The 26281-nt window shown below is 40.9% G+C and overlaps 4 protein-coding genes across 4 annotated transcripts; 2 read left to right on the top strand and 2 right to left on the bottom strand.

The window, feature by feature from the left end:
• Positions 1-13276: 13276 nt before the first annotated feature.
• Positions 13277-15191, top strand: EAF01_005612 (uncharacterized protein; the record flags this gene model as incomplete). Its single annotated transcript, XM_038913866.1, has 3 exons — positions 13277-13498; positions 13615-13850; positions 14108-15191. 3 exons carry the CDS (start codon positions 13277-13279, stop codon positions 15189-15191), a joined length of 1542 nt encoding a protein of 513 aa, XP_038770315.1.
• A 3087-nt stretch (positions 15192-18278) lies between these two features.
• Positions 18279-20500, bottom strand: EAF01_005611 (uncharacterized protein; the record flags this gene model as incomplete). The annotated part of the gene is made up of 3 exons (XM_038913865.1): positions 18279-20298; positions 20356-20440; positions 20494-20500. The coding sequence occupies 3 exons, from the start codon at positions 20498-20500 to the stop codon at positions 18279-18281; spliced, it is 2112 nt and encodes a 703-aa protein (XP_038770314.1).
• A 725-nt stretch (positions 20501-21225) lies between these two features.
• Positions 21226-22935, bottom strand: EAF01_005610 (uncharacterized protein; the record flags this gene model as incomplete). Its single annotated transcript, XM_038913864.1, has 5 exons — positions 21226-21594; positions 21647-22425; positions 22472-22633; positions 22679-22731; positions 22787-22935. The coding sequence occupies 5 exons, from the start codon at positions 22933-22935 to the stop codon at positions 21226-21228; spliced, it is 1512 nt and encodes a 503-aa protein (XP_038770313.1).
• A 952-nt stretch (positions 22936-23887) lies between these two features.
• EAF01_005609 (uncharacterized protein) lies at positions 23888-26125 on the top strand (the record flags this gene model as incomplete). Its single annotated transcript, XM_038913863.1, has 9 exons — positions 23888-23913; positions 24229-24337; positions 24417-24639; positions 24694-24755; positions 24843-25052; positions 25112-25237; positions 25293-25336; positions 25558-25793; positions 25947-26125. 9 exons carry the CDS (start codon positions 23888-23890, stop codon positions 26123-26125), a joined length of 1215 nt encoding a protein of 404 aa, XP_038770312.1.
• Positions 26126-26281: the final 156 nt, after the last annotated feature.

Below are 26281 nucleotides of genomic sequence, written 5' to 3'. Positions count from 1 at the left end.
AACAATTAAACTCACCACTAGATATACCTTAGAGTCACTCTTTTATCTCATCACTATCTTTTGCCTGTCACCTCCATTGTCCTTCTCAGCCCTTTACCCTTGCTCATTTCATTACCCCCAAACTCTCACCATTCATACCTACTGACTGTTCTGTTCACGAATCCCAATGCCCATCCTCATCATCTCATCTGCTCTTCTCCCAGTATGTTCTGTTAAATTTCCCACTTCAGTAAACACCATCCATCATCGCTTTTCTCTTTTCCCATCATGTTCAATCTTCCACGACTTTTCCAAATATCCTGTAGTTTGACTCCTACCTTGTACCAAATGTAGACTCTACCCATTCCTAATAAACCACACCATAATCATCTGACCCTAGTCTACTAAGCCGAGGTCCGGGTTAGAAAGAGTGATCAAGTTGTTGTTGGTGTAGACGGAGGTTTTGGCTTTCCAGCTCTTGTCTCCGACAGATTCAGTGTCAACCCCCGTCTTCTTGATCATCAAAAAATCAAACCACCTCTCTCACACTTCGCCACTCATATACCGCAACTCCTAAATGCTCCACAGCAAACTAATGTTTAGAGATTATTGTAGGGACACGACGAGGAAGTTGACAATTGTGTACCTATGTGGGAATAAACTCAGTAATCTGACCCGCCAGTCCAGAAAGCTAACTCTCTCTACCTCCTACAGAATCGCGGCATCATCCTCAGACCCCCCACCCAGATTCTCATCTCCGTGTACATAGGTAGATGCTCCATCTATCTCTATAACCCTCAGTGTACAGTAAATCCAAGTATTACCTCTTTTCTCTTCACTTCTGTTGTTTCAGAAAGCCGGGAAGATGTTAAGAGCAACTTACATCATCCTCTCTATCTTCACTTCTTTCGATATGTACCTACCTTTGATCAAACTTGACTCCCTCACTTGACCCCCCTCTTACCTCTTTCTCACTGCCTTACCACTACCTTACCACTAAACAGATAAACAATCAACCAATCAACCAATAAACCAGAAAATTCTGTCAAACCCTCCGACCCTCGAACCCTAAAGCTCACATTTATCTCAAGACGTCATCACCAAACGTAACCAACCTTATACCACAGCACACCACACCACACGTAATAACGGCGCACACACACTCTTCAACAACCCAATCCAACCCTGTCGGCCGCGATCCAACCTAAGCCACATAGCTATCCTATCCTACCCCGATGGCGCAATCACTCTTCCATTCCCCAGTACCCAGCCCTACCAACCTTACCAACATCAAACCCATCATAACCATCAAACCCATCCATCCAAGCTACGCTGCACTAGCCCCAGGATTGTGAATCCGCCACGTGGAGTGACAATTCTAGCCCATTCAACCAAATACCAGGTATCCCAGCCTTAACATTTTCCTTTCCGCGAACCATAGCCATAATGTAAGGTTCGGAAAACCATGGGAACGGAGACACAGTGCCTTCTAGAGTATAGGTGAGGAGAGATGGTATGCGGAAATTGTACTTGATGAGTGTACCGGCATACGATTTTTATGTGTTCTTCTTCGGAGTAGATGGGATTAGATTAGATTGGACGATTCAACAGGTGTGTGGGAGTAGAAATAATGCACGTGACTACCTACCTAGGAAAGTCCCTGTCACGTACATATCCACGACGTGGCTGATTATGTAAGCTTGGCCTTTAATACCTTAGGCATTGACACCCTGTAGTCCTCACCCTCTTCTTCCGGGTCCTTCTACCTAATTTGTTGCATATCTTATATTTTATCTAGCAAATACCGGTTCCGTATTCTTACCATCTGATAGTCATTATATCATGTACCGGTATTCCCATGCTCTTTGGTCTTTAGTCTTTAGACTTCCCGGCTTTCCGGGGTTTCGGATTTCAAGCGCATGTTTAGCTAACTTATATATACTAGGTAGTTATACAAATGCATGGACTACCGGTAGATATACCTAACCATAAGGCATATACGGAGTACAGCGATGAAAAATATCCGAGAGAGGGATGGAAAGGGGGCATCAATCATAGCATACTATACTATACCATACGAAACTCATTCATGCTTATATTTGCGTGATCAGGATTAGGAAATATGCCGTTGCGCCGCTGAGGAAAGGGTTCTCAGATTAATCAGTCCTATTTTATTCATTCTATGGTTTATGTATCATCGCGTGGTGTCGTGGTAACCTTATGTACCGGTATATGCATTTTTATCTATCTAGCATTCTGCATATTGCATACCTACCTAGTAGTGATTTCAGCATGTTTTCTAGCTGTATGCACACACACACGAGGAGGGAGCCAGCCCCCAATTATCAGACTCTGAGACAGCAGATAGTAGATAGTACACGAGATATCCGATTGAAATTCAGAAGAAACATATAAGGAATCAAATGATAGATGGGTGGAAGGCGATCCATCCATCGTATAAGTAATCTCACGGTACGGGTCACGGGAGTACCCTAAAAGCGACGACGGGAGGGATGAAGATTGAAATGGACAATTTAGGTACCTATTAGGTTAGGAGTGAGGTCTGAATTTCCCGATGGCCTGATGGGGAGGTCAAGCAAGTATGATTTTTTTGAGATTTTGCTCTATATAGAGTATATAGAGTATATAGAATAACGTAGTTTATCAGTACATATACTATATTAGTATATACATCATTATTTTTTATATATAGAAAATGGTTATGTGTAACCGTATACTTTCTTTATTTATTGGTATAATTTAATTTTTTCTGATATATATTATATTTACTTATATAAATAATATAAAAATGAATTAAAATAGTAAAATCTTATAATAATAAAAAAGTTATTTAAAGAAATAGATTTTTGTAATATAAAATGTGTTGGAAGTTGTGGCACGTGCTCTAAGCTACTGTGCATATATCACTTCCACTTCGTAGTTAGATTTTACCTTAGTACAATTAATCTACATAGTCAATAATACATGCATTCCACTGGCCTGCTCCTTTATTGTGAACAGGTTATGAGCCCGGTAGCTCTGCAGTAAGACTAAGGCCGAAAGCTCTTTGAATAGCTTACGTTGCCAAAGGAGAGGTTGACGACGAGAAGCTCCTACGCAACGCGACGTCAACATACGAGGTGCGCACAGCAAACAGATTGCTGAGCAGCGACAGCGAAGTAACCACTTACATCGCGCCTTTTCCTCAAGTAAGAAAACTACGAGTTATTACTGAAAAGACCATTCATTCCAGCTTAACGCTGAAGAGCATCACCTGCTACATAGTGTTCGATATCACTTCAAAAATCATTATCTACAAATCAAAATTCACTATTCTTAATTACCCCGCCTTGAAGAGAATTTCTCCCTTCAAACACTAGTACATCCCAATCGGGACAGCGCAGTCTTAAACAGTTCCTCTTCCACTCTTTCATTCCACCATCAATCACGCCTAGGTCATCGACGCAAGCTTTCTACTTGCAGAACCTTCAAAATGAACGAAGACACTGGATCCAAGGATTACTCCAAGCGCATCCCTCCTCTCACTCAAGAGAATCACGAACGCTGGACTCGTCAAATAAGAATTCAACTTCGAGGAAAAGGTTGGTTCTATACATGCGAAAAGACATTGCATGAATATGCACGGATTGCAGCAGCCGACAACTTAATCCAGGATTTCGAAGAACTTCAAGTCTCCAGCGGCAGCGGCAGTACCACTACAAAGATTCGACTCAATATCGACAAAAAGGCCACCTTTCTTAAGGACGATGCTAGTGCATTATCTTATATCTGTCGCTCATTATCTGACGATGATGAGGCTTTAGTGGACGAATATGATACAGCAAAGAAACTTTGGGATTATCTAGCCGTCAAATACTCCAGAATCGATGATATCGCAGCAGACGAGTACCTCCTCAAGATCAAGACCTTCTCTTTCGACGATACCCCTGATATGACTATTATAGGTGCATGGGATAAGCTCAAGGATCTTCGACGAAAGCTCTTATCTGCGGATGCTTCAGCCGGTGCTTTGTGTACAGATAAATCACTCTTTCAAAGCCTGACCTTGTCTCTCCCTGATGAGTACAAAGTCATCATTGATATGATCCGTGTCGTCAGTTCTACTCTAAGCATTGACGATAAGATCAAGCATCTACAGGTCAAAGAGGCAGAGATCCAGACCTCTGGAGACTCGGCACACCTTGCAAAAGGAAAGAAATATGTCCCACCTCATCGCCAGCGTAAGGCTAGCACAAGCTCGGAGACCGACACATCCATCATCACTTGCGAACTCTGCGACAAACCTGGCCACTCAGTCCTAAAATGCTTCCAGCTCCGTCGCGCCAAGCGTCTCTTGAAATCCGATTCAAAGCACAAACAGAAGAGAAGACAATCCACCTCTCCAGTGCGAAAAGACAAAAAACGCAGGGAGCACAAGGCTCATATCGCCGAATCAAGCTCCGATGCTACTGAAAGTGTCGTCGATAGTGAGTCTGATTCTGAGCATTGTCATCTCACCAAAGAAAGTATTAGTAAGGCATCCCCATCGCAATGGTACGCTGATACCGGCGCCACTTCACACATGTCTGACCAACGTTCTCTATTCAGAAGTCTAATTCGTACTCCGCGACGAAGGATAACGGTTGGTGGGGGAGCTATGTACTCGGATGAGCGAGGAACAGTGGACATGGTGTGCAAGGATGGAACAAGGACATCATTAGCTGGTGTGCTATATGTACCTGGATTGGGGGTCAACCTGCTCTCAGCCAAGAGAATTTGTGAGGCAGGACTCAAGGGTACATTCAGTCTCAAGAAGATGTATTTCACACCAGAAAACGATAAGAATAATAAGATCATCAAAGCAACAATGAAAGATGGGATGTATATCATCTCGCATGTGAAACCAGGATACGAAGATTCTGCATTCTTTGCGCTCTCTGCAGAGATCATTGATGGTACAAAAGGGGAAGTCGAAGAATTAACCATGACGGAGAAGGAAAGATACCTTATCTGGCATAGACGCTTCAATCATCTCGGCCCTGACAAAATCAGGAATCTGCACAAAGTCACTACACTCCAGAGACCGATCAAGGTCCCTTCAACTCTTGATGTCTGTGAAGTGTGCGCTCTCACAAAGATGACTAACAGAATCCCAAGTCAACTAAGTGCACGAAAATCCAAAAGGCTAGAATTGATCCATTTCGATGTTGCTGGCCCTTTCCCAAGGACCATTCGAGGGCACAGATACTTTCTCCTTATTATCGATAGCGCCACAAGGGTAAATTGGGTCATCCTATTGAAACAGAAGAGCGATGCAATACCCTTACTGAAAGCCTGGAAGCAAGAAATTGAACTTGCTACAGGAGTAGCTGTAATTGCTGCCAGAACCGACAATGCACCAGAGCTTCTTCAAGCCGTCCGGGAATGGAAGACTGGTGTGCGATCAGAGGTTACAGTGGTTGTATCGTCTCACCAAAATGGTCCAGCTGAACGCAATATACGCACCGCAGAAACCGACATGAGAGCAATGTTGAAAGAAGCTCATTTACCATTAGAATTTTGGGACGAAGCTGTCGAGCACGACGTATACATTCGAAACCGCACTAGTATTGGCCCAGATGCAAATGGAATCGATCGAAGCCCACTCGAAGCATTTACAGGCACATTACCAGATATCGATACATGCAAGGTCTGGGGGAGTCGATGTTACGCCTATATCAACCCCAAAACCATCCCAAAAGGACAAAGGCATGATAAACTTCGCGACACAGCAAGGGTTGGGATATTCCTGGGATACTCAAAAGACACCACCAAGCATATAAAGGTTTATTCACCAGAGCTAGGTTATACTTACCGCTCTTATCGTGTTACAATCGACGAAAGCTACAAAGGAGGGGATCTGGATCTCAAACTCAGAAACTGTGTAGCTGGATCACAAGGTACCAAGAATATAGAACCTGATCGCAGGCCTCGCGGCAGACCTAAGAATGTCCCTGAATCATCGTCTATTCCAGTCGATCCACCAATATCACCAAATGAAATAATCACAGACTCGATAGAGGTGCGCTTGCCAATACCAAAACGAACAAAGACTGAAATACCACGCTTTGATGAAGATGAATATGGAAATATCCGACAAGTGGCTGATGATTTAACAAGACCGGCAGGGGAAAACAACAAAGAAAGTGATGTTACTTTACCTGATATAACTTCACCACCTGATCATACACCACCGAAGTCAAGGGCACCTGAGGATATAACTTTACCACTTGATCATACACCATCGAATTCGAGTACATTACCTGAGAGTGTATTACCTGATATTGCACTACCTAATGAAACTTTACCACCTACTGCATCTACATCTGCATCTACTTCCACACCACCTTTGAGATACAATCTTAGGAAGAGAAAGAGAAGCGATGACGACGATATAGAAGAACAGAGAGACTCCAAAATCATTCGGGCCTTACTTGCTTCCTTAAATAAGCCAGGATCAGAATCAATTGAGCACGCCATGATTGCCATTCCAAATATTCATCAATTCGAACAGGAGACGAATAATGAAATTGCTTCGAAGATCTTGACTATTTTAGCAGATGCACCAGCAGAAGCTGAGACCGCTCTACCAGCAACGGAAATACTCGGGATCAAGATACCGAATACATATAAAGAAGCAATGGCAGACAAAAAGCACGCGAAAGACTGGCAAGCTGCAATTCAAGAAGAAGTAGACTCATTGGTCAAGAATGGCACTTGGGAAGAGTTCATTTTACCACAAGGGAGCAATCTAGTTTCAACGAAATGGGTATTTGTTGTTAAGACGAAGGATAATAAGGTAGAGCGATTCAAGGCCAGATTAGTGGCTAGAGGGTTCAGCCAAGTTTTAGGTAAAGATTACAACGAAACCTTCGCCCCCATTGTTCGACTCGATACTCTTCGCCTTTTCCTTGCAATTGTTGCAAGAGAGGACCTCGAGTGTTCCCATTTCGATATCAAAAATGCGTTCACCGAATCACACTTGAAAGAAGAAATCTATTTAGCACCCCCTCAAGGTGTTCATGTTCGTCGCGGCCGCGTTCTACATGCACTTCGGAGTCTTTATGGGCTAAAGCAAGCTGGTAGAGATTGGAGCCTTCTTCTGAAAGGAGAGTTAACCAAGATGGGTTTCGTACAAAGCCTTGCGGATCCGTGTTTATACACCAATCACCCGCGCCAGCTAATTCTCCTAGTGTATGTAGATGATATTGTTACTGCTGCTGCACAAAAACGAGATATTCAATGGTTTTATCACAACCTTTCTGCTCGATTCAACACCAAAGACCTGGGGGAGATTAGTAAGATCTTAGGAGTGCGCATCATTCGTAACAGATCAGAGAGAGTGTTAACTATGGATCAAGAAGAGTATCTGGATGCAATGCTTACCCGATTCGGGATCTCCCATGGTCAACACACTCCAAGGAAGATACCAATCTCGGATTACAACCAACTACGACCAACGCTCCCAGACGACGAGCTCACTGATGTAAACGAATACCAGCAAGCAATCGGCAGTACGATCCACCCTATGGTTTACACTAGACCGGACATCGCATTCGGTCTCGGGAGATTAGCACAAGCTATGTCTAACCCTGCCAAACATCACAGCGTTGCACTCAAAAACCTTATGAGATATTTGAGGTCAACTATTAAACAGAAACTACGTTTTGGGCCTGGGGGAGTTCAATCAGATATTTGCAAAGAATATGACCTCCTACAACGCACCATCAAAGTATACACCGACGCAGACTGGGCAAGCGATAGAACCGATCGAAAAAGCATCTCTGGTGGGGTAGTAATGTTCTATGGTGGACCAATCTCATGGGCAAGCAAGAAGCAGACATCTGTAGCTACATCTAGTACAGAAGCTGAGTACATTTCCATGGCGATGTTCACCAAACAAGGGCAATGGGTAGCCCAACTCTTGAGGGACTTAGAGCGACCACAGTATATCGGGAGCAACAGCGGAGTTCAAATGCTCGGAGACAACCAAGGAGCGCTAGCGTTAACCAAGAACCCACATCTACACGAGCGATCAAAGCATATTGACATATGTCACCACTTCATTCGAGATCTCACAGAAAAACATCTAGTCAATACCAGCTATGTCAATACAAGTGATATGGCTGCAGATGGATTAACAAAACCATGCGCAAGGGTGATATTTGAGAGATTCAAGAACATGCTGGGGTTTCAAAGAGAGTAAGCTCTTTGGGAGAGTATTGGAAGTTGTGGTATGTGCTCCAAAATCGACTAAATCGACCAAATTGACCAAATCGACCAAAATCACTGAATCCACCCATTTCACCTATTTCATCAGATTCATTGGATTCATCTTACGTCGAATTTATCAAAAAAAAAAAAAAAAAAAAAAAAAAAAAAAAATTAATGATTTCAAGAAAATCACGTGGAATAACAGATAAGCTTAAGGTCTGTTCGCATACGATCGGATTTTGATGGTCTACCATATTAAAACAGTAACCCTACGATCAAGGAATAACGAATTTCGAAGCAATCAGTTATTGGGCGTATAAAAGGAATTTTAAAGAAACTAACTACTGAAGCTGAGAGAGTAAGCTCTCTGGGGGAGTGTTGGAAGTTGTGGCACGTGCTCTAAGCTACTGTGCATATATCACTTCCACTTCGTAGTTAGATTTTACCTTAGTACAATTAATCTACATAGTCAATAATACATGCATTCCACTGGCCTGCTCCTTTATTGTGAACAAAATGTAATATTTTTAAGTTACAATTAAGATATCTATAAAAAGATTAAATTTTATAAATATTTCATTTTTATTATTTATAAAGAAACTTTTTCAGAGAAAAAATAATAATTAATAATTAAAATAAAAATATTAATAAAAGATTAATTTTAATGTATTTTGAAATAATGTATATATTAATATAATGTACGTACTGTTACGACGGCATCCAACATACCGCATCACATGATCAGGAAGTCACGGGATTAGGGACTCCCACTGGATCCTACTATTCCCATCTGGTGGGATATAATGGGATTAATAAAACAACAAAGAATGAAGGTCTATATAAGAGAATGGGTTTTATTATAATATAGAGTTTTATACTCAAGAATAATTATTAGTTTTATTATTATAATTACAAGAATTGTAATTAATTATAACCTTATTGAATTCTTATTTGAAGTTTAATTTAAATCATTTCGAGAGAACTCTAGACACTTCCACATGACTCTAGAGGCAGCTCCCGTAACATCACCCCTGTTTTAAACTATCTTTCATTATTAAAATTAATAAAAAAACTTTTATATTTATAAATAAAACTTATTGAAAATTCAAATATATATAATTCAAATCATTTTAATCTTATTCTCAAAATTTTAAAATTTTAAAATTTTTCTAGATAGAGAATTAAAGTTTTAAAATATCGATTTTTTAATTTATATAAGAATCATATATAAATTTCACTTTTTTTTTAAAAAAAATCTTTCATAACTTTTTAATCAAAATTATTAAAAATAAACTATCAATTTTTATTATTTATAAAATAAAAGATTTAAAAGAATTAGAAAAATTCTAATTAATAAGTATTCATAAGAGTACTTTCGAAATTATAGAGATTATTTTTCCTTATTTAAATTATATCTCTATAATTTTTTTTAAAAAAAATTCAATTTTTTATATAGATTCAAGCTTAAAACCTTTAAAAAAGTAATTAATTTCTCTTTATTAATTATGCTTAAAAATTTATCAAAGATTTACAACTAATTTCAAATCTATATATAATTCTTATATAAACTAAAAAATCGATATTTTAAAGCTTTAGATCTCTACTCAAAAAATCCTAAAAATCTAAAATTTTCAGTATAGGTTTGAAATAATTTTGAATTATATGTATATAAAAATTTTCAATAAATTATATTATATTTTAATAAAAGTATTAATAAGCTAAAAGTACTTTTTGGTATAAAAGGGTGGCTCAAAACAGGGGTGGCCAGAAAGTCGAGTACCCGACTTATACTAGATATACACAATATCTCACGCACCCACTTTCCATCAATCAAAGTATATTTATTTCCATCCGAACCAAACCAACCTACCTAGACCGACCTAAGTGGAAAGAGTCCGGCGAAACCCAACTGGGAGCGGAGACCCCGCGAGAAAAGGATAAAAATCTAAATGAGATGGAAAAAATATGGATGTGCGAGGGAAGAAAAATAGTAGAAATAAAAGATGGAGGCTTCTGGACTCTTTTGAGAGCGATCATTGGTAGGATCTAGGTATATTATATTCAGACGGTCTCGATTCACGAGGGACGAGGTAGTTAGGGGTCGGTACCCAATTCATACTCGTTGATCATTGATATGGATCATAATGTGAACCGGCCGGAATTGAGATTTGTTTATTGAAAGAGATGGAAAATTTAAAGTTTGGAGGTGAAAAACGAGTTGACAAGTGGCCGAGGGATGAGTTGTGCAGAGTAAGCACGGGATATGGGAGATGGAGTTTTGAAGGAAGATGAGCAAATGGAATTGAAATGGATACTCACGCATTATTATCCTGTCTCGAGCTTATTCATTCCCTCTGTAGTACGTACTGGTGTACCTATCGATGGTTTGTTGTAGGAATTGAATGAAGAGGAAGCAATTCGCCACGGTCACGGTGGAGAATCCTTTTGTGAAAATACACACACTCGAGTAGGTAGTGGGGATAGATATGAATAATATGTGAAGTGAAATAAGCAGATTGCCTTCTCACTCTGAAGATCTTCAGCTGTTGGAATTCCATGCAAGATACTCGTACCGGTATGTTACATACTATGCTTCATGTGCCTCTCTACTCGAGTACGTCGTCTACTCCCGAGGTCTACCTTTATGTTCTCATTCACTACAATTCCTCCAACCCTCATCCTCGGTTCTACATTGTCAAAATCGGTAAATCCTTCTCTCCTTCCAGAACTTTCATCTGCCGATCTATCACTTTCTTTAGAAGAAATGTCTCATTAGGTCCCGTTGAAAGGGGAGATCCCATACCGTTTTGGGGTCGTGGTTCATGGGGTGGTGAAATTCTCTAACAGGGAAATACGAGATGAAACGAGCTATTGTTTGTAATTTTTGTTGATCCTTGTAGGGATGGATTGGATGGAGGTGGTGTTGAATTGATTTTGTGAAGAGAAAATTCATCTCATATTGATATTTACCTATCTAGGTAGTTGGTAGCTCTACAGAGGTAAAGGATGATATTTGATGATGTGATACCGGTAGTAGATAGGTTGAACGTCGTTATAAGAAGCACACCAATAAAAACATACCCTCCCATTCAATTCACCCGTCAACCACAGCAACGAACTTTTCCCCAGGCTGAATTAAACCTATTTTCAGAACTCTCGCCCTTGTCCTTCGCCCCCTCGTGTAATTCTCGTACCTGTAATTTATTTATACCTCATTGTGCATGCATATGCATGCCGAGGAGAATACATCGGTGCAGATGCATATGGCGTAAGCCCCTCCATTCACAAGGCTTAATGAGCATCCAGCACTTCAAAAATTAAAGGGGCAAACAGTAATAAACTTTTCACGTCCCAAGAGTTTTCCCCTTACGTGGATGTTCTAGAGTGGCCCGACCCGCAGGTAGAGTCTGAGTCCGGATGGAGCACTCATCTGGATGCTGGCATGCGTAATTAATTACTCAGCCCCTACCTAGTGAAGTTGGCACTTGGAACGAACTCTTTTTTTTTCTTTGGAGAGGATGGGGGTTGGTGGACGGTTTGTACCTGTCGTCTAGGTAGGATGTAGTAAGATTGTGAATGACTAGTCCATGTAGTACAGAATACGGTACGGGAGTGTCTCCGTAAAACGAGTGGAGAATGGGAGAATGGGACAATTGGAGAATTGGAGAATTGGAGAAATTGTAAACTATTTCCCAAATGAGACTGACTGACTGACTGACGGACTGACTGACTGACTGACGGACGGACAGACGGACGGACTGACTGACCTTGTGAAAGCAAAAACAAAAAGGATGAATCATGAGTGAGTGACATGTTTGACATGTTCCTGTCCATGGGTTGCAGATGGTGAAAATGTACTCCAGCTCTGGATGAAGGGTGGCGTTTTGGAGAGGCTAGAGGAGTTTTAAGGTACGCCTGTCATGGGTGAGAGATGGTGTAAATGATATCGTCGGTACCTTTTCTTTTTCTTGTGTGCAGATTCTGTAACGACGTTGTCACACAATATCAGGGGAGAATTCTTGGGAGAGGTTATTTGGCTTTTTATTATAGCTGCTGGGTAGAGAGAGGGTATTGGGAGAGGGTAGGTGAAGAGTAGAGAGTATTGATTATATTCAATCATAGCGTATTTTAACCCCCAACCTACCTAGTCCATTTATTATACCATCGATGAAGATTCTATAGAAGCAGGGAAATTATATACACCTCCACCATGAGCATTCGTGCCCATTGACCATTGACCATTAGCCATCAATCATTGACCATCAATCATTGACCATCAATCATTGACCATCAATCATTGACCCTCTCTCTCACCCTTCCACCCCTTCCACTCCTTCCACCTTTCGAATGGTCCATATCGAATCTCTCAGGGGTTCAACGCAAGCATTACTGCACATTTCTTTTTTTAAATCCAACCTTAAACCTCCGAAATCTTTCTTTTTCATCCATCCATCCACATACATTTCTCTCTCTCACTCCAGATTTCATTCATTTCATAGTCATTACGGAAGTCTTCATTCATTCATTCATTCATTTCATCTGAATCGGAATAAAAAAGAAGAAGAGATCCAGTTTTAATTTCAAACACTCCCTCCTTTACCATTCATTCATCTATCCATTCATTCATTCATCCATCCATCCATCTATCTATCCATCCATCCATCCATTTAATATACAACCTTACATGACTCTCACTCGTTGACTAAGATCTTCTCCAGTTCTTTTCCAAGCTCCAACAATTCATAGCAGAGTCAGGAACGGGGTTGACTTACAAACCCATTCGCATATCGAGCCATATACTACATATTAACCAGGTATTTCGAGTATACGAAGCAAATCTGATTCACTTTGTCAAGTCCGTTCACTCGTTCATACCATACACCCGCATAAACGAATCTGGACCTTTCCTTTACCAACACCATCTACCCACAATTCTTGATACCCACCGCGGCATCCATACGCTCTTTTCTCCAATCATTCTAGACTCCTATTCCGAGTCGACCCAACCTTTCAAGCCTTAAAGAATTTCCACAAAACCGACATCATGGCCGACGATTTTGGGGGCCATGACCCATTAACTTCCTCAACTCTTCCTCACGACAATCCCAATCCAACCGTTATTCATCGAAATCCTGAGAAGAATACTCCTAGCAGACAGAGCACGATGAGGTCTAAGGGTGGATTTGAAGGGCATGCGAGTGGAGCGACCACTCCAAGTAGTTTCAAGAGACAAAGCAGACATGATTTAAATTTGGACGATTATTTTGTACGTTTATATCCTTTTCTTCTCTTTCATTCAGATCTTCTACTTCTCATCTGGTCTACCCAAGACTCACACCTCCATAAACCTCTCAGTATGACTAACAACCCTTTCACCAATAGGTCGGACCAAGAAATCTCGATGCTCATTCCAAACTTCCATATTTTATGCGCCTTCATGGATCCGTTATACCTCGAATGATAGTACCTCTTTTCTGGATTGCATGTTGGTCTACTTTAATTACATGTATTTCGAAGTTTTCGGGTACAGAATTGGCTGTTAATACCTTACTTTTGACGGTCCTTGGTTTTGTTATTTCTTTGGCATTAAGTTTTAAGAGTACCACTGCTTATGAACGGTTGGTTCCCCTCTTTCATTTCTTCCCCTATCTGGATGGAAAGTTTGCATCCAAAAATTCGAGCGCAGCGAGCTAAAGGGGGTTTGGGGGCTTGCCCCCATATATTATACCATATTATCAGTCAATGTTAGACATTGAATAGTATAATTTCTTTAAAATGACGCTCCGCTGGCTCTCCGAGGGCCATTGCCATGGAGGCAGACTAAATTAATCAAAACTTCATTGATAGAGCCGCAACTAACATAAAAAAAAAATAGTTATTCCGATGGACGTAAAGCATGGGCATCTCTCTCTGTCCAATCACGCAACCTTGCTCGATTCATTTGGGTCAACATTCAAGAGCGTGAAGGTGACATGGGAAAAGAAGATCTTCTCGCAAAAGTGACTGGTATCAATCTCGTTCTTACTTTTGCTGTTGCTCTCAAACATAAACTTCGTTTCGAACCTTATGCCCATTATGCCGATATCTCCGCTTTAACCCATCATCTCAATACTTATGCTCAATCGGCCACTACTCCCGAAGTCCTCGTTGAGAAAAAGAGAACCCCATGGAAGCGCACTGGTGAATACCTCGGTCTCAGTTTCGCCGCTAGTAACCCCCGAAAAGCCATCAAGAGATCCAGCAAGCCTGTTGGAAATCTTCCAAATGAAATCCTCACCTACCTAAACTCCTACGTCGAAGGAACCATCCGTAACGGCACTCTCGATTCTCCCGTCGTCTTGGGTCAAATTCTTGGTTGCATCAACGCTCTGACCGATTGTTCCGCCTCCGCTGAACGTGTTCTCCAGACTCCCCTCCCCATCGGCTACAATATCCTCATTTCCCAAATCGTCTACCTTTACGTCTATCTTCTCCCCTTCCAACTTTATGCTTCTCTCCAATGGATCACCATTCCAGGAACCATCGCCGCCGCATACATTATCGTCGGTCTCATGGCTATTGGAAACGAGCTTGAAAACCCCTTTGGGAACGATGTCAATGATCTTCCTCTCGATCACTATTGCGCTGAGCTCGCCCGTGATTTCGATATCCTCACATCCGTCAAAGCACCTTCCTGGGATGAAATTGTCTACGGAAGAAAAGAACGCGTGACGGAAGATACCCAGGAAGAATTGATGCGCGAAAATAAAGTTCTCTGGCCACTCAGCAACTCTGGTGTCCGAATGTGGAGAAATAGAGAGGAGAAGGAAATCCGTGATGCGTTGGCTGCGAAAGTTGTTGTGGCGGATAGGAAGAGTAGAGATGCGTATACGAGCGCGGGAGAGGGACGAGCGAGTACGGCGAGAGCTAGGAGTGGGAAGAGTGATTTGACTGCCGATAGTGCGGATAGTGCTGCTTAGTCGGAAGAAGGATATGAGTGAGAGAGCGAAAATGGTGGATTGTAAAGATATGTGGAATAGAAAAGCGCTGATGGGATGGTATGGGATGGGATGGGATAAATTGTTACTGAAAAAAAGAAAATGATTACAGTTGGGATGAGCGGAGCGGATTGGTGCAGAGCATATCACGCCCCTTGATTTATCTCATGACAATCAAAAGTCCATGATTGCTACGTTACGTATGCGCGAAAGGTGGAGAATGGGTCGTATGTATGTTTATATGTATGTTTGTATGTATGTATCGAGTATTTCTCGGCGTTTTGGAAGGGAGAATAATGGAGTTGGTTGTTGGATGTAGTTTACTTTATTTTATCTCACAATCATTGAGCGAGAGAGAAATCAGTGGTTTTTGAGAATCTTGATTGATCTTGACTTGAATATTACTATAGTTCTTTGTATTGCATTGCATTGTACTATTTATTAATTCTGTACAGAGTGTATCGCATACTGTAGGTATATTACATGTATATCTTGAATACATATCCTGTTTAGATATACCTAGTATATACTGCTCGCGTTTTGCCTTGGAAATTCAATAAGTCTTTATCATTGAATTATAATTATAATTATCGATACTCTTTTTATAGGAACGAACTCTTTTTATTGCTGTGGAGATTTATAAATAGATAGGATTTGTAAGAATTATTAAACTTACTTATTGTACCTTATAAATTTTATAATAAAATCCCTATAAAAATGATTTTTATCTATATACATTAAAAAGATCAATAACTTTTTCAATTTAAAGCAATTTGTTTTTAAAACTTTAAAATAAGTAATTATTATTATTCTTTATTAAATAATATATATATATATATTTTATTTTTAATCATTTTTATTTATAAATTATATAGAATTGAGATTGAAACATTTGAAATTTTTTGATTTGTAATACTTTTCTTATATAAAATAAATAATTCTTTTAGAAAATTTATGATTTTTATCTTTAATAGTTTATAACTTTATATATAAAATGTTTAAAAATAAATTAGTTTTTTTTGTATATGATCAAGTTAATTTTAAATCGATTTTAAATTCTTTTTATTGGTTAATATGAAGTTTTAATGAAGAAATGAGAGTTTGAAAAGCAGGAAAATTAATGAGGGTTTAAGTAGGGAAATTGAAATCTGTGTTGCGAGGAGGTTTTAGAATTCTTCTTATGAGAAATTAACTAAGCTGAATTTCTCGAGAACGGGAAGAAATCTGAATACTCACACTGAGCCGAGGAAGATATTGTAAGTATCTTTATCGCTCGTTCAATAAATCCAAGAATTAGTTAGTATTAATGTAGTCTTACATATCGTCGAAAGAACCCTTTCTCGATGATTAATTGCTACAAGCAAAAGAGGATAGGTATGAAGATTTTTCAATTTGTAGATTCCTTTCATAGAGAAATTTTGATCCTCTCTTCTCTTGATGCCCAAACTCCAGAAAGAGGAGAAAACAAGATTGGATTTAAGAAATGATCAGTTGCTCCTTAGTTACTACACATCTTAATATACTCATCACAAAGTGCTTTTACAGTGGATTTGAGTGTCTTTCTGTCACGAATTATCTAATAATCTCGATTGAAGACTTATGGAATAAAATAGTTAGTCAAGATTTGCATCCAGTCTCGGAAAGAGTCCCGGTACCAATAGCCCAGCGGCGATAATGATACGATAGAAGAACTGTTCGATGACTTCCCCGAACTTTATCTCTCTTCTACAAAAATATATCGTCGAATCCGGAATTAACCATTCTTCTTAAAGTTACACAGAAATTTATTGAAGGAAATAGACTTTCGGATACTGTTGTTGATGCAATTATGTATTTATATCGTGACAAAAAAAGCAAATGATTTGTATTCCTTGAGGTCATCCAACCTCGAGATATTCAATAACAAACCAGTGGAGGGTAAAAATGGTCCTGGTGGGATGTATATTGATTCAATCAAAGGCCCTGATCTGTTTTAATCAGTGTGTTCATCATTCTATCGTTCTGACCTGATCATCAAGAGATTACACCAACATTGAAATATAGGATACTTTGCATCAAGGCCTTTGCAAGTCACTGGACCGCCTGACTGGCAGAGATCACCACGCCAGTTGGGCCAAAACAGCTGTTTTGATCACTATCAAAATATGGGATAGCCCCAGAAATGACCGTACTCCTATTTTGGATTTCCAACGATGGTTCACTGAAAGTTTTATGTCAGAAGAAGACCCCAAGCCGGTAAGGTGATCAGTACAAAATTAAAGTCGATGCGACAATTGGATCTTCATGATTGTGAAATCATTGCTTTGCATAACGCTGTCGCCATTTATCCTGGTGAAACAGACGCGGAAATGTTTTCGAGGGAATGGAGTCGTCGAGAAAGATACAGATTTTGCTCTATGGTCGTGCAACATGCGAAGAATCTGAATAAGGAGAGCAGAGCTTAGTGGGAGGATGGCAGAGTTTGATACGAGGATAGCTGATTTTAATGGGTTCGAGTGTCTCGGAAGGCAATTCTCAAGGGCTGGTTGAATGAAACGAAAGGAAATAAAACGAATTGCAATGGAACGGTAAGGACAGGAAGTAAATACTCGAATTATGACAATTTTTTTTCTTGAAAATTCATCATTGGCCAACCTTGATGCACCATCGTTATGTCGGTAGTAGTGAAGATTTTGATTCTAATGAATATGAATACACGGAACGCATCATGAATTGAGTAAGTACTCAGTACTTCTTTCATCTAGACTTAAGAATTCCATGAGATACATGAAGAGGGCCTGAAAAGACTGGCTATATTTAGGTCACTTGAACAACGCTTGTTTCCATCCACAATATATACAATTCATCGGCTCATGTCATACGTATCTGAGATCCATTCAAGCAAAGTTCCACGCGAGTCTATTCAAAAACCTGCCAAGAATCATAAAATAACCCAATAACAATGCATTCGTGCCAACAATTGTTGTGAAAGTATCAAATCCCTATATTCTAACCTGTCCCAAACCCTAGATACACACAGCTCCAGTATTCCTAAACCGTATACTCCCGCCCGTTCTCCCCAATAAAACCTCAATCATCAGCACCCCCATCATCACCTCTTCCCGTCAATCCCCCCACCAACCCCAACATTCTTCTTCCCAAGAGATCATCCTCACTAGCCAAACTGACCATACTTTTCTGTCTCTTGAGTCCTCCCCTTAATCTCGTTCTTTCTCTCTCCCCACTCCCAATTTCTTCTCTCAAAAGTTTTTCCTTTCTTCTTCTCTCGCCATTTTCATTCCAATCCCCTAGTCCTTTGCCCTGTCCACTGGTACTCATCCTCATTTCAAGTCCCATATCTTCATCCCCAGAACTTTCTGTCCTAGTCCTCCTATGATGTCTCTCCTTCCCATTTGCTTTCGCAAGATCTCTATGTTCTGATTCGTCAAAAATCTCTTGCATCCACTTTCCACATTGGAAAATATATTTCCAACCCTCGGGAAAGATTCCGACAAATTGTAAGAACCCGTGACTGATCCCCGGAATCAACATAACTTCCGCGGCATCTTCTCCTTGACATCGTCTTAATCTTCCTGCAAAGATAACCGTATCATCTACTAATGGATCTCGTTCACCAGTGATAAAGTAAGTTTTGGGAAATTGGGCAAGTAATGAATCAGGCGCTAGAATCGGAGATAGAAGATAATCAGTTGAAAAGTCAGGACGGTTGTGAGGACCTATATAGAGAATGATCATAGCACGCATCATTTCGGGAGTAAGGATACGATCGTTAAAGTACGATATCATAGATGACATGGCAAGGCGAGTGCGTAAAGGTGCTGGATGGTGAGATGTTGACGGAGTCAATGGTTCAACATTCGCTGGAGTTCTTGTTAAAGACGGGGAAAGTATTGTAGGAGCAGCCGTACTATATTGAGGAGAGGGTAGTGAAATATTAGATGGTTTTCCAGGAGAGAGTTCTGTGGTTTCTTCTCTTCTAGCCGGTGGCGAGGGCAATTTCGGGGGGCTTTCATCCTCATCTTCACTTTGATGAGGTGTTCCCGCTGCCAAAGTATATTGCATACTTTTCCTTTGGATAATCCCCTTATTCGTCTTCCTATATTTCTTCTCTTTAATCAAACTCATCTGTTCATCACTCATCCAATTTCCAATGTTCATGTCCAACCCGGGATAAATGAGAACTAGGCCATCTGGGATCGGAAGTCTTCCTTGTCCCATGAATTGTCGAGCATCCGTTTTCCCAGATTCAATAATCATCAATGTAGTGCTAGCAGCTAGATTTCCACCAGCGCTATCTCCCGTAATGACAACCTTTGGTACTACATCTCCGGATAATCCCACACAGCGACCTCGACTAGAGATTATTGTACTGTAAACATCGTAACATTCGTTCAGTGCGTAAGGATATGGAAACTCTGGGGCTTTCTTATAATCCAAACTCAACACCGGCAATCCAGTTTTCCCTGCCCATGCAAACAACTTGTCGTCATTCGTTCTTGGATCCATTGCCACAAATCCTCCGCCCGGGATATCCAAAACAACCTTTGTATGATTTTTTAAAGCTGACAGTGGCCCGTCAAAGAATAACCACCCCTTAACTGGTTCTTTGTAATCACTACTCGATGGTCTCGGGATTCGAATCGCCCTAGGTGGATATCTCATGAACCTTGGTCGTAATAGATTCGACAAAAATCCCAGGTATGGAGTTGTTCCTTTATTCCAGCTGACCCTCAGATGATCCACGGTCAACATCCCTCTGACCTTTCTTACTTTTTCATCCGCTTGCTCGGCAGCAATTAGATAATAAAATGTGAATATGACTCCAGCCAAATCACGTATCCACTTCCGCCTTATACGCATGGCACTCCAAAAACCTGCATCCAAAGCTGTGGTAACCCATGTTGCTCGAAAGTATGATCTCGTGTATAGATTGGCCAAGGGCTCCGGACATTCCAGTCCAACGAGTTTTCCCAAGTTTCGTGCAATGTAAAGATAGAGGAGGGTTATGACAAGAGTTTGCCATGGTGTGAGATATTTTTCGAGTAGACGGGATACTTTTCTAAGTTTTGGTGGACCGTCTCTGTTCCCTCTGTAAATTATGATGCTTAGTTGATGATATAACAATAGGGTGGCGCAGGAGTGTTACTTGAAAAGGTAGAACGACCAGAAAGAAACCACCGCCAACACTTGTATCTTACGAAACTTTACAGAAGGTCGCCCTAGAACATGATCTACCAACTTCGTCAGTAATTGAAGAAAGTATGGTGTTGGCAGTAGGACATACCTATCATCTTGATTAAAGTTATATAGTGTTGTACAAAAGAGAAGATGTCGAGTAAGAACAAAGAATGGTTGATAACATGTGCGCGCTCCCAAAAAGTTACTTGTCTTCCGGAGCTCAAAGGAGAATGGGCAACTACAAGCGCAAGATCGATAAGTGTGGAAAATGCATGTATGTGACTTGACAGTAGTTGGGGCGAAGTCGTTTCACTTGTGCGACATGAAGATGGACACAGAGAGCGGGAGGAGATTGTATTGATGGATGAGGATCGGTAGATGAGAATACTCTCAAACCAACATCATAGCTGAAGCATATGATCAAGTCAAGCAGAAACAAGACCGAGGCTGATATGACCCCCAGTCCAGAGTCTTCAAAATATAACGACGAACAACGAATTGAAAGGCTGGGAATGTTGGATGTTAGAATGAAATCGTGGGGATTGTGTGGAGAAGATGATTGTATGATTGCTTGTGTTTGTATTGGGAGTGAAGTTTGGCATGTGATTATGTTGGTTGACTCAGCTTGAAGGCACGTGCTGAAGATCGATTAGTGTATTGGCGCTAGCGGCCGCTTGAGGTGGTTTGATATCTACGAAGTTGTGGAAGCTCGTAGGTAAGAAAGAGTACTGTCCTTAATTATCATCATTACTTTATGCACCGTTTCAAGCATTGCTCCATCTACACACACTCGTTTCGTACGAGAATAATCATCAAATTTCGCTTTGGATCACTACTGCTATATCCTTACAATTTCACGGTAACCCAGTTCAGCTTCCACTTCAATCTCCACAAGAAATTCGTCCCCAATTACCCCTGATACCACCAATGTATTTGATGGTCTGATTCCCACGCACTGGAAAGCCCAACCATGTGCAAGACTGACCGCTTCAACATCCTCCTCCCTGTGCATGAATATTGAGGTTCGCACAACATCAGCCAAGTCTCCGCCCAAAGCTTTTATGGCACGCGCAACGATGTCTAGGATTGCCACGGTCTGGCTGCGGGCACTTTTCCCACCTATCGCTGGAACACTTGAGATTGGAGAATTGGCTGTGGTTCCTGATACGCGAATGGTGTTGCCTGTTCTGACTGCTCGACAGTAACTCTGTTTAAAGAATATTAGCGACCTTTCTAACACATCCGGGGGAAAAACATACTGCAATGGGCTCCCAGTGGCTGCCCGAAGAATATTCAATGCGAGCTCCACTAGCGACAGCTTTGGCGATCTTAACATCATGATCTGTCTCCTCAAGGTGATCGCTGAGATCACCTTTTACTGTGAGAAATGGTGGTCGTCGATATTCATCACCGCAGTCTCCCGGTATGTCCGCAAGGCCCTCCTGTGCTTTTGATATCAAAGCCCTGTCTTCTGCATCTAATGCGAAACTAAAAGCCTCAAGATTGCTCACGGTATACTTGCCCGAAGTACTTGATAGCCTGGATCCTACAATTACAGCTTTTACCGCAGGAAGGTCTAAAACATGTCGTGTTGCGACGGCAGAAATACCAACACTGTGCTTTTTGGCAACTGTGGAAAGCGCTTGAAGCACAACTTGATAGGCCGACCATCCTCCAGCCGCATTAATAAAACGCAGATATTTTCTCAAACTCCAGTTCAATTCTGTCTCGTTCTTTGGTTCTTCAACCCCAAGCCACTTTTCACTAAGAAACCCCCCAAGAAGTGTTCCATATGCCAAGATACCAACATCATGTTCGGTACATACTGAAGCAAGTCGACCGCGAACATGGCGACGATCAACAACAGAGCACGATACCTGATTGGTTGCAATCTTGAATCCCGTATTGATCAAAAGTTCGAGATGTGCGGCATCTGTGTTTGTCATTCCAATCATTCCAATTTTCCCTTGTTTTTGTAAAGTTCGCAAGTGCTCCAGATTTTGAATGTAACTATCATCCGTATAATCCCATGCATGATCTATCCTACGTTAGTATTTTTCAGATGAATTTTTTGACTTTCTTACATTGCATCAATTCAATTTTTTCTTGCTTCATCCTCTCCAGTGCAAGATCCACAGCTTTTTCTGCATTCTCGAAAGTGGCGATTCCATTTTCTGGTGGACACCATTTTGTGAAAGCTATCATTTTCTTCGTCGAGGACGAATTGTGCTGACCCATGACGAGTTCTATTTGGGTCAGTAACCTAAGACTTAGAGACAAGAAAAACTCACCTGCGTCACCATAATGATCAGCCATGTCAAAACAATCCAGTCCTGCTTCAATTCTTGTTTGGAGATTAGTGATCATGTCAAAATCGGTTCTGATTTGACGATTCTCACAATGGTTCCATCGCTTTGGCCGCTGCTTCCACATCAACATTTTGATCATGTCCTCCAGCTAGCTGCCATAGTCCCGATACCATGCGGGGTATCTCAAGAGAACCACCGATCAGGGTCCGTTCAGGTTTGTTTGATGTATTATTTGCCATGATCTTGAAATCTTTCTGTAAAATATGAATATGGTAATTGAAGATTTCTGCAAGTATTTGGGGAATTTATTAATTTGTATAAATTTATGTCTAGTACGCCTTTGCAAAGACATACCTGTTTCCCCAGCAACCATACGATTACCATCAAATACCGTATTCTTTTAAAAAATCCGTCCGAGGCTAGCAAGGATTCATGATTTAAGTTTATTGTGAGTTAAAGTTACAGAAACCACCAGAGCTGCTTGATTCGTTGAATCCATAGATTATTCATCAAATGCCTCTATTTTGAGGTGTCTTACTACCTTTAGGGAAAAGCTAATTAACCCTAAAATTAAGTATCCTTACTAGTCTTAAACGAATTTTTCAAAAGAATACGCTATGCAATGTAATTCAGATCCTTACGCCTTATCGGATATCCCGCAGATCTGAGAAGTTTAACCGCGACTATTCTACCTCCGCACCCGTTCCCGTATCCGTCTCTTCAGAACACCGAGATAAGATTTTACCTTATTGTCTTCCCCGATTGAGAACTATTGAACAGAATTGAATGGGTGTAGCTGTGAGGAATCAATTGATAGTTATCTATGCAAAGGTCATGATAAGAAGTGGTGCTGAAGTTCGTGAAGTCCCTGCAAAAATGGGGTTTGTGGGTGAACTCCATCCTTGATTGTGTGCGATACCTCCAATATGGTATTTCTAGTTGATACGTATATAATGAAGGGTAAAAATAGAGGTGGGAAATATTACTTTTGTTATTGAGTAACATCTCATTCATTTTCTAACTTTTTGATACAACATGAATACTGACACCGGAAAAGGCACTGGGAAGGATGACATTAGCAATTTAGATGTCTAACCAACGGAAGATGTCGATTCTTTGAAACATGGTGAAGTCGCTGTGGGGAATTGGGGGTCCAAGACGAAAAGAGAGTTCAAGTCAAGACATTTCAGTATGCTTGCTGTAGGAGGGACTATAGGGTATCATGTCTCTTGATTTATCCGATCCCTTCAAGGTATTTGGATACCAGGAAACATTGAAATGTTGGCACAATCTGTATTGAATACTTTGTCTCACTATGGGCATCAATTCATGATTCTAGCGGTAGTATCACTATCGATCTAGACGCAAATTTCGACTTTCTAGATAGGTATTGGGCTTACAATTGTAACTTCCCATCGACATTCCACTGGCTTTCTGGAGAGTGCTTGCACGTTGGTTTCAATTGTATGAGATTAGACGAATCAGTTGCATCATTTATCCCTGTGCATACCTGGCTAACAAAACCTCTCAAGCACTGGACTCTTTCTCATCTCTGGAGCTACCATCTCAACGGCTGGACCTGTTGGAGCTGTGATTTCCTTTATTGTATCTGGTGTATTTGTGTATTTGGTTGTGGCTACAGTAAGTCTCGAGATCAGTTATCTTTTTTCGACAAAGTTCAAGGTATAGCCATAGAATCTAATGATCAACTACGAAATAGATTGGTGAAATCGCCACCATATTTCCTGTTTCTGGATCATTCGCAGCATCCGGGGATAGATTCTTTGACCCGGCTCTTGGTTTTGCCCAAGGATGGTCATATTGGTTTCTTGGGGCTCTTACTTTACCAGCAGAACTATCTTCAGCAGGTATCATCATAAGTTATTCGCTACCAGATATTGAGACTTGGGTATGGGCCTTGATATTTCTTGTCGTGATCGTTGGTAGGTTCTCTTTTTGGAAAATGATGTCTTTGATCACGTGTCTAACTTTTTTAGTCATAAACCTCTTTGGAGTTCGATGTTCTGGAGAAGCGGAGTTCTTCTTCAGTTTCCTGAAAGTACTCGTTGTTATAATCTTCATCATCCTCGGTTTGATCGTCAACGGCGGTGGGATACCTGGCCACAAAGCTAAAGGATTCGATTAGTGGAAGTCCTCGACAGAGGGAGCTCCTTTTGCGGCAGGATGGCCCAGTGTTTTATCTGCTTTGTATACGACTTTCTTGAGTTATGGAGGCACAGAGTTAGTTGGTTTGACTGCTGGTGAAGCCAAGAACCCACGTAGAGATGTCCCAAGGGCTATCAAGGGGGCGATTGGGCGGATTTTGCTTTGTTATGTTGAATTCATCTTTGTCATTGTAGGTTTTAAGCATCCAAAATGTCCAATCGCATCTGGATATTGCCAACAATAATATAGAGTATCAACATCAAGTTCCCTGACCCCTTACTCCTCACTACATCCGCTATAGGAATTGCAGCTTCTCCTTTCACACTTGTTTTCAAAGATGCAGGTATCGTTGCCGCTGCTATTCTTATTGCTGTAGTCAGTGCCGGCAATACCAGTGTCCATGCTACTTCTCGTATACTTTTTGCTCTAGCAAAGCACGGATAAGCACCAAAAATCTTCGCTACCACATGAGAGGTAATGGCGTTCCGTTGCCAGCTATGTGTGTTAGCGTTTTAATAGGCTTCGTTGCATTTCTCAGTGCGATATTTAGACAGGGAGTTGTGTTTACTTGGCTTTAAAATTTGTATGTATCCCATCTTTGGCGTTTATGTCTTTACGATCCAATTTCTCGCCGTTATTAGCCCAAAGACAATTTCTTCCTACTCTCCTCGAAGCAATTGCTAACAATACTCTAGAATCGCAATTTGTAATCTCCTAATCTACATGTCGCATTGTCTCGTAAACATTCGATTCCGTCTCGGTTGGATTCATCAAGGAAATAATCTATCCGATCTTCCGTTCAAAGCGGAAATCTTTCCATATACCTCAATCTGTGCTTTTCTCATGGGTTGTCTGATTGTCGCCGGAGAAGGCTATGTAGCTGCAACTACGAGACCGTTTGCTTGGGCTAACATTGTCGCTGCTTATATCGGTATTGCTGTCTTTTTTATCTTGTGTGGGATTTGGAAGGTGCTTAAGAAGGTATATTGACTTTTTCCTTCTTTGCTTGTACTTTGGGGGTAGGGGTGTCTTGCATGAAATATTTCTTCCATATGACGTCAATACTAACTCATCATGAATTTAGACAAAACTAGTCCCCTTCTCAGACATGGATTTCCAGACGGGAAGATCTCAACCCCCGGTGATGAGGAGATTGCGGCTCTTAATGAGTTGGAGAGAATGGGTGTAAAGACTTGGAAGGAATTGAAGGCGAGGGGACGAGCGCCGAAGGTTGGTAGGGCGGTTCATTGGGTTGTTTCTTGATGGGTGGGTGGGGTGAAAGGGGGTGATTTCTGGATTGGGGATTGGTTTTTGTGGGATGGAATTCATGATGCAGAGAGGTATATAGGTGAGATAGGTATTGTTGATGGGGTATTTTTGTTTAGTGATAAACTAGATCCATTTAATGCGACCAAAGGC

Source organism: Botrytis porri (assembly GCF_014898465.1).
Source record: "Botrytis porri strain MUCL 3234 chromosome Unknown BPOR_007, whole genome shotgun sequence".
Classification (NCBI taxonomy): domain Eukaryota; kingdom Fungi; phylum Ascomycota; class Leotiomycetes; order Helotiales; family Sclerotiniaceae; genus Botrytis; species Botrytis porri.
Note: the sequence above shows the minus strand (reverse complement) of the source record. Positions and strands in the feature narration are given on the sequence as shown.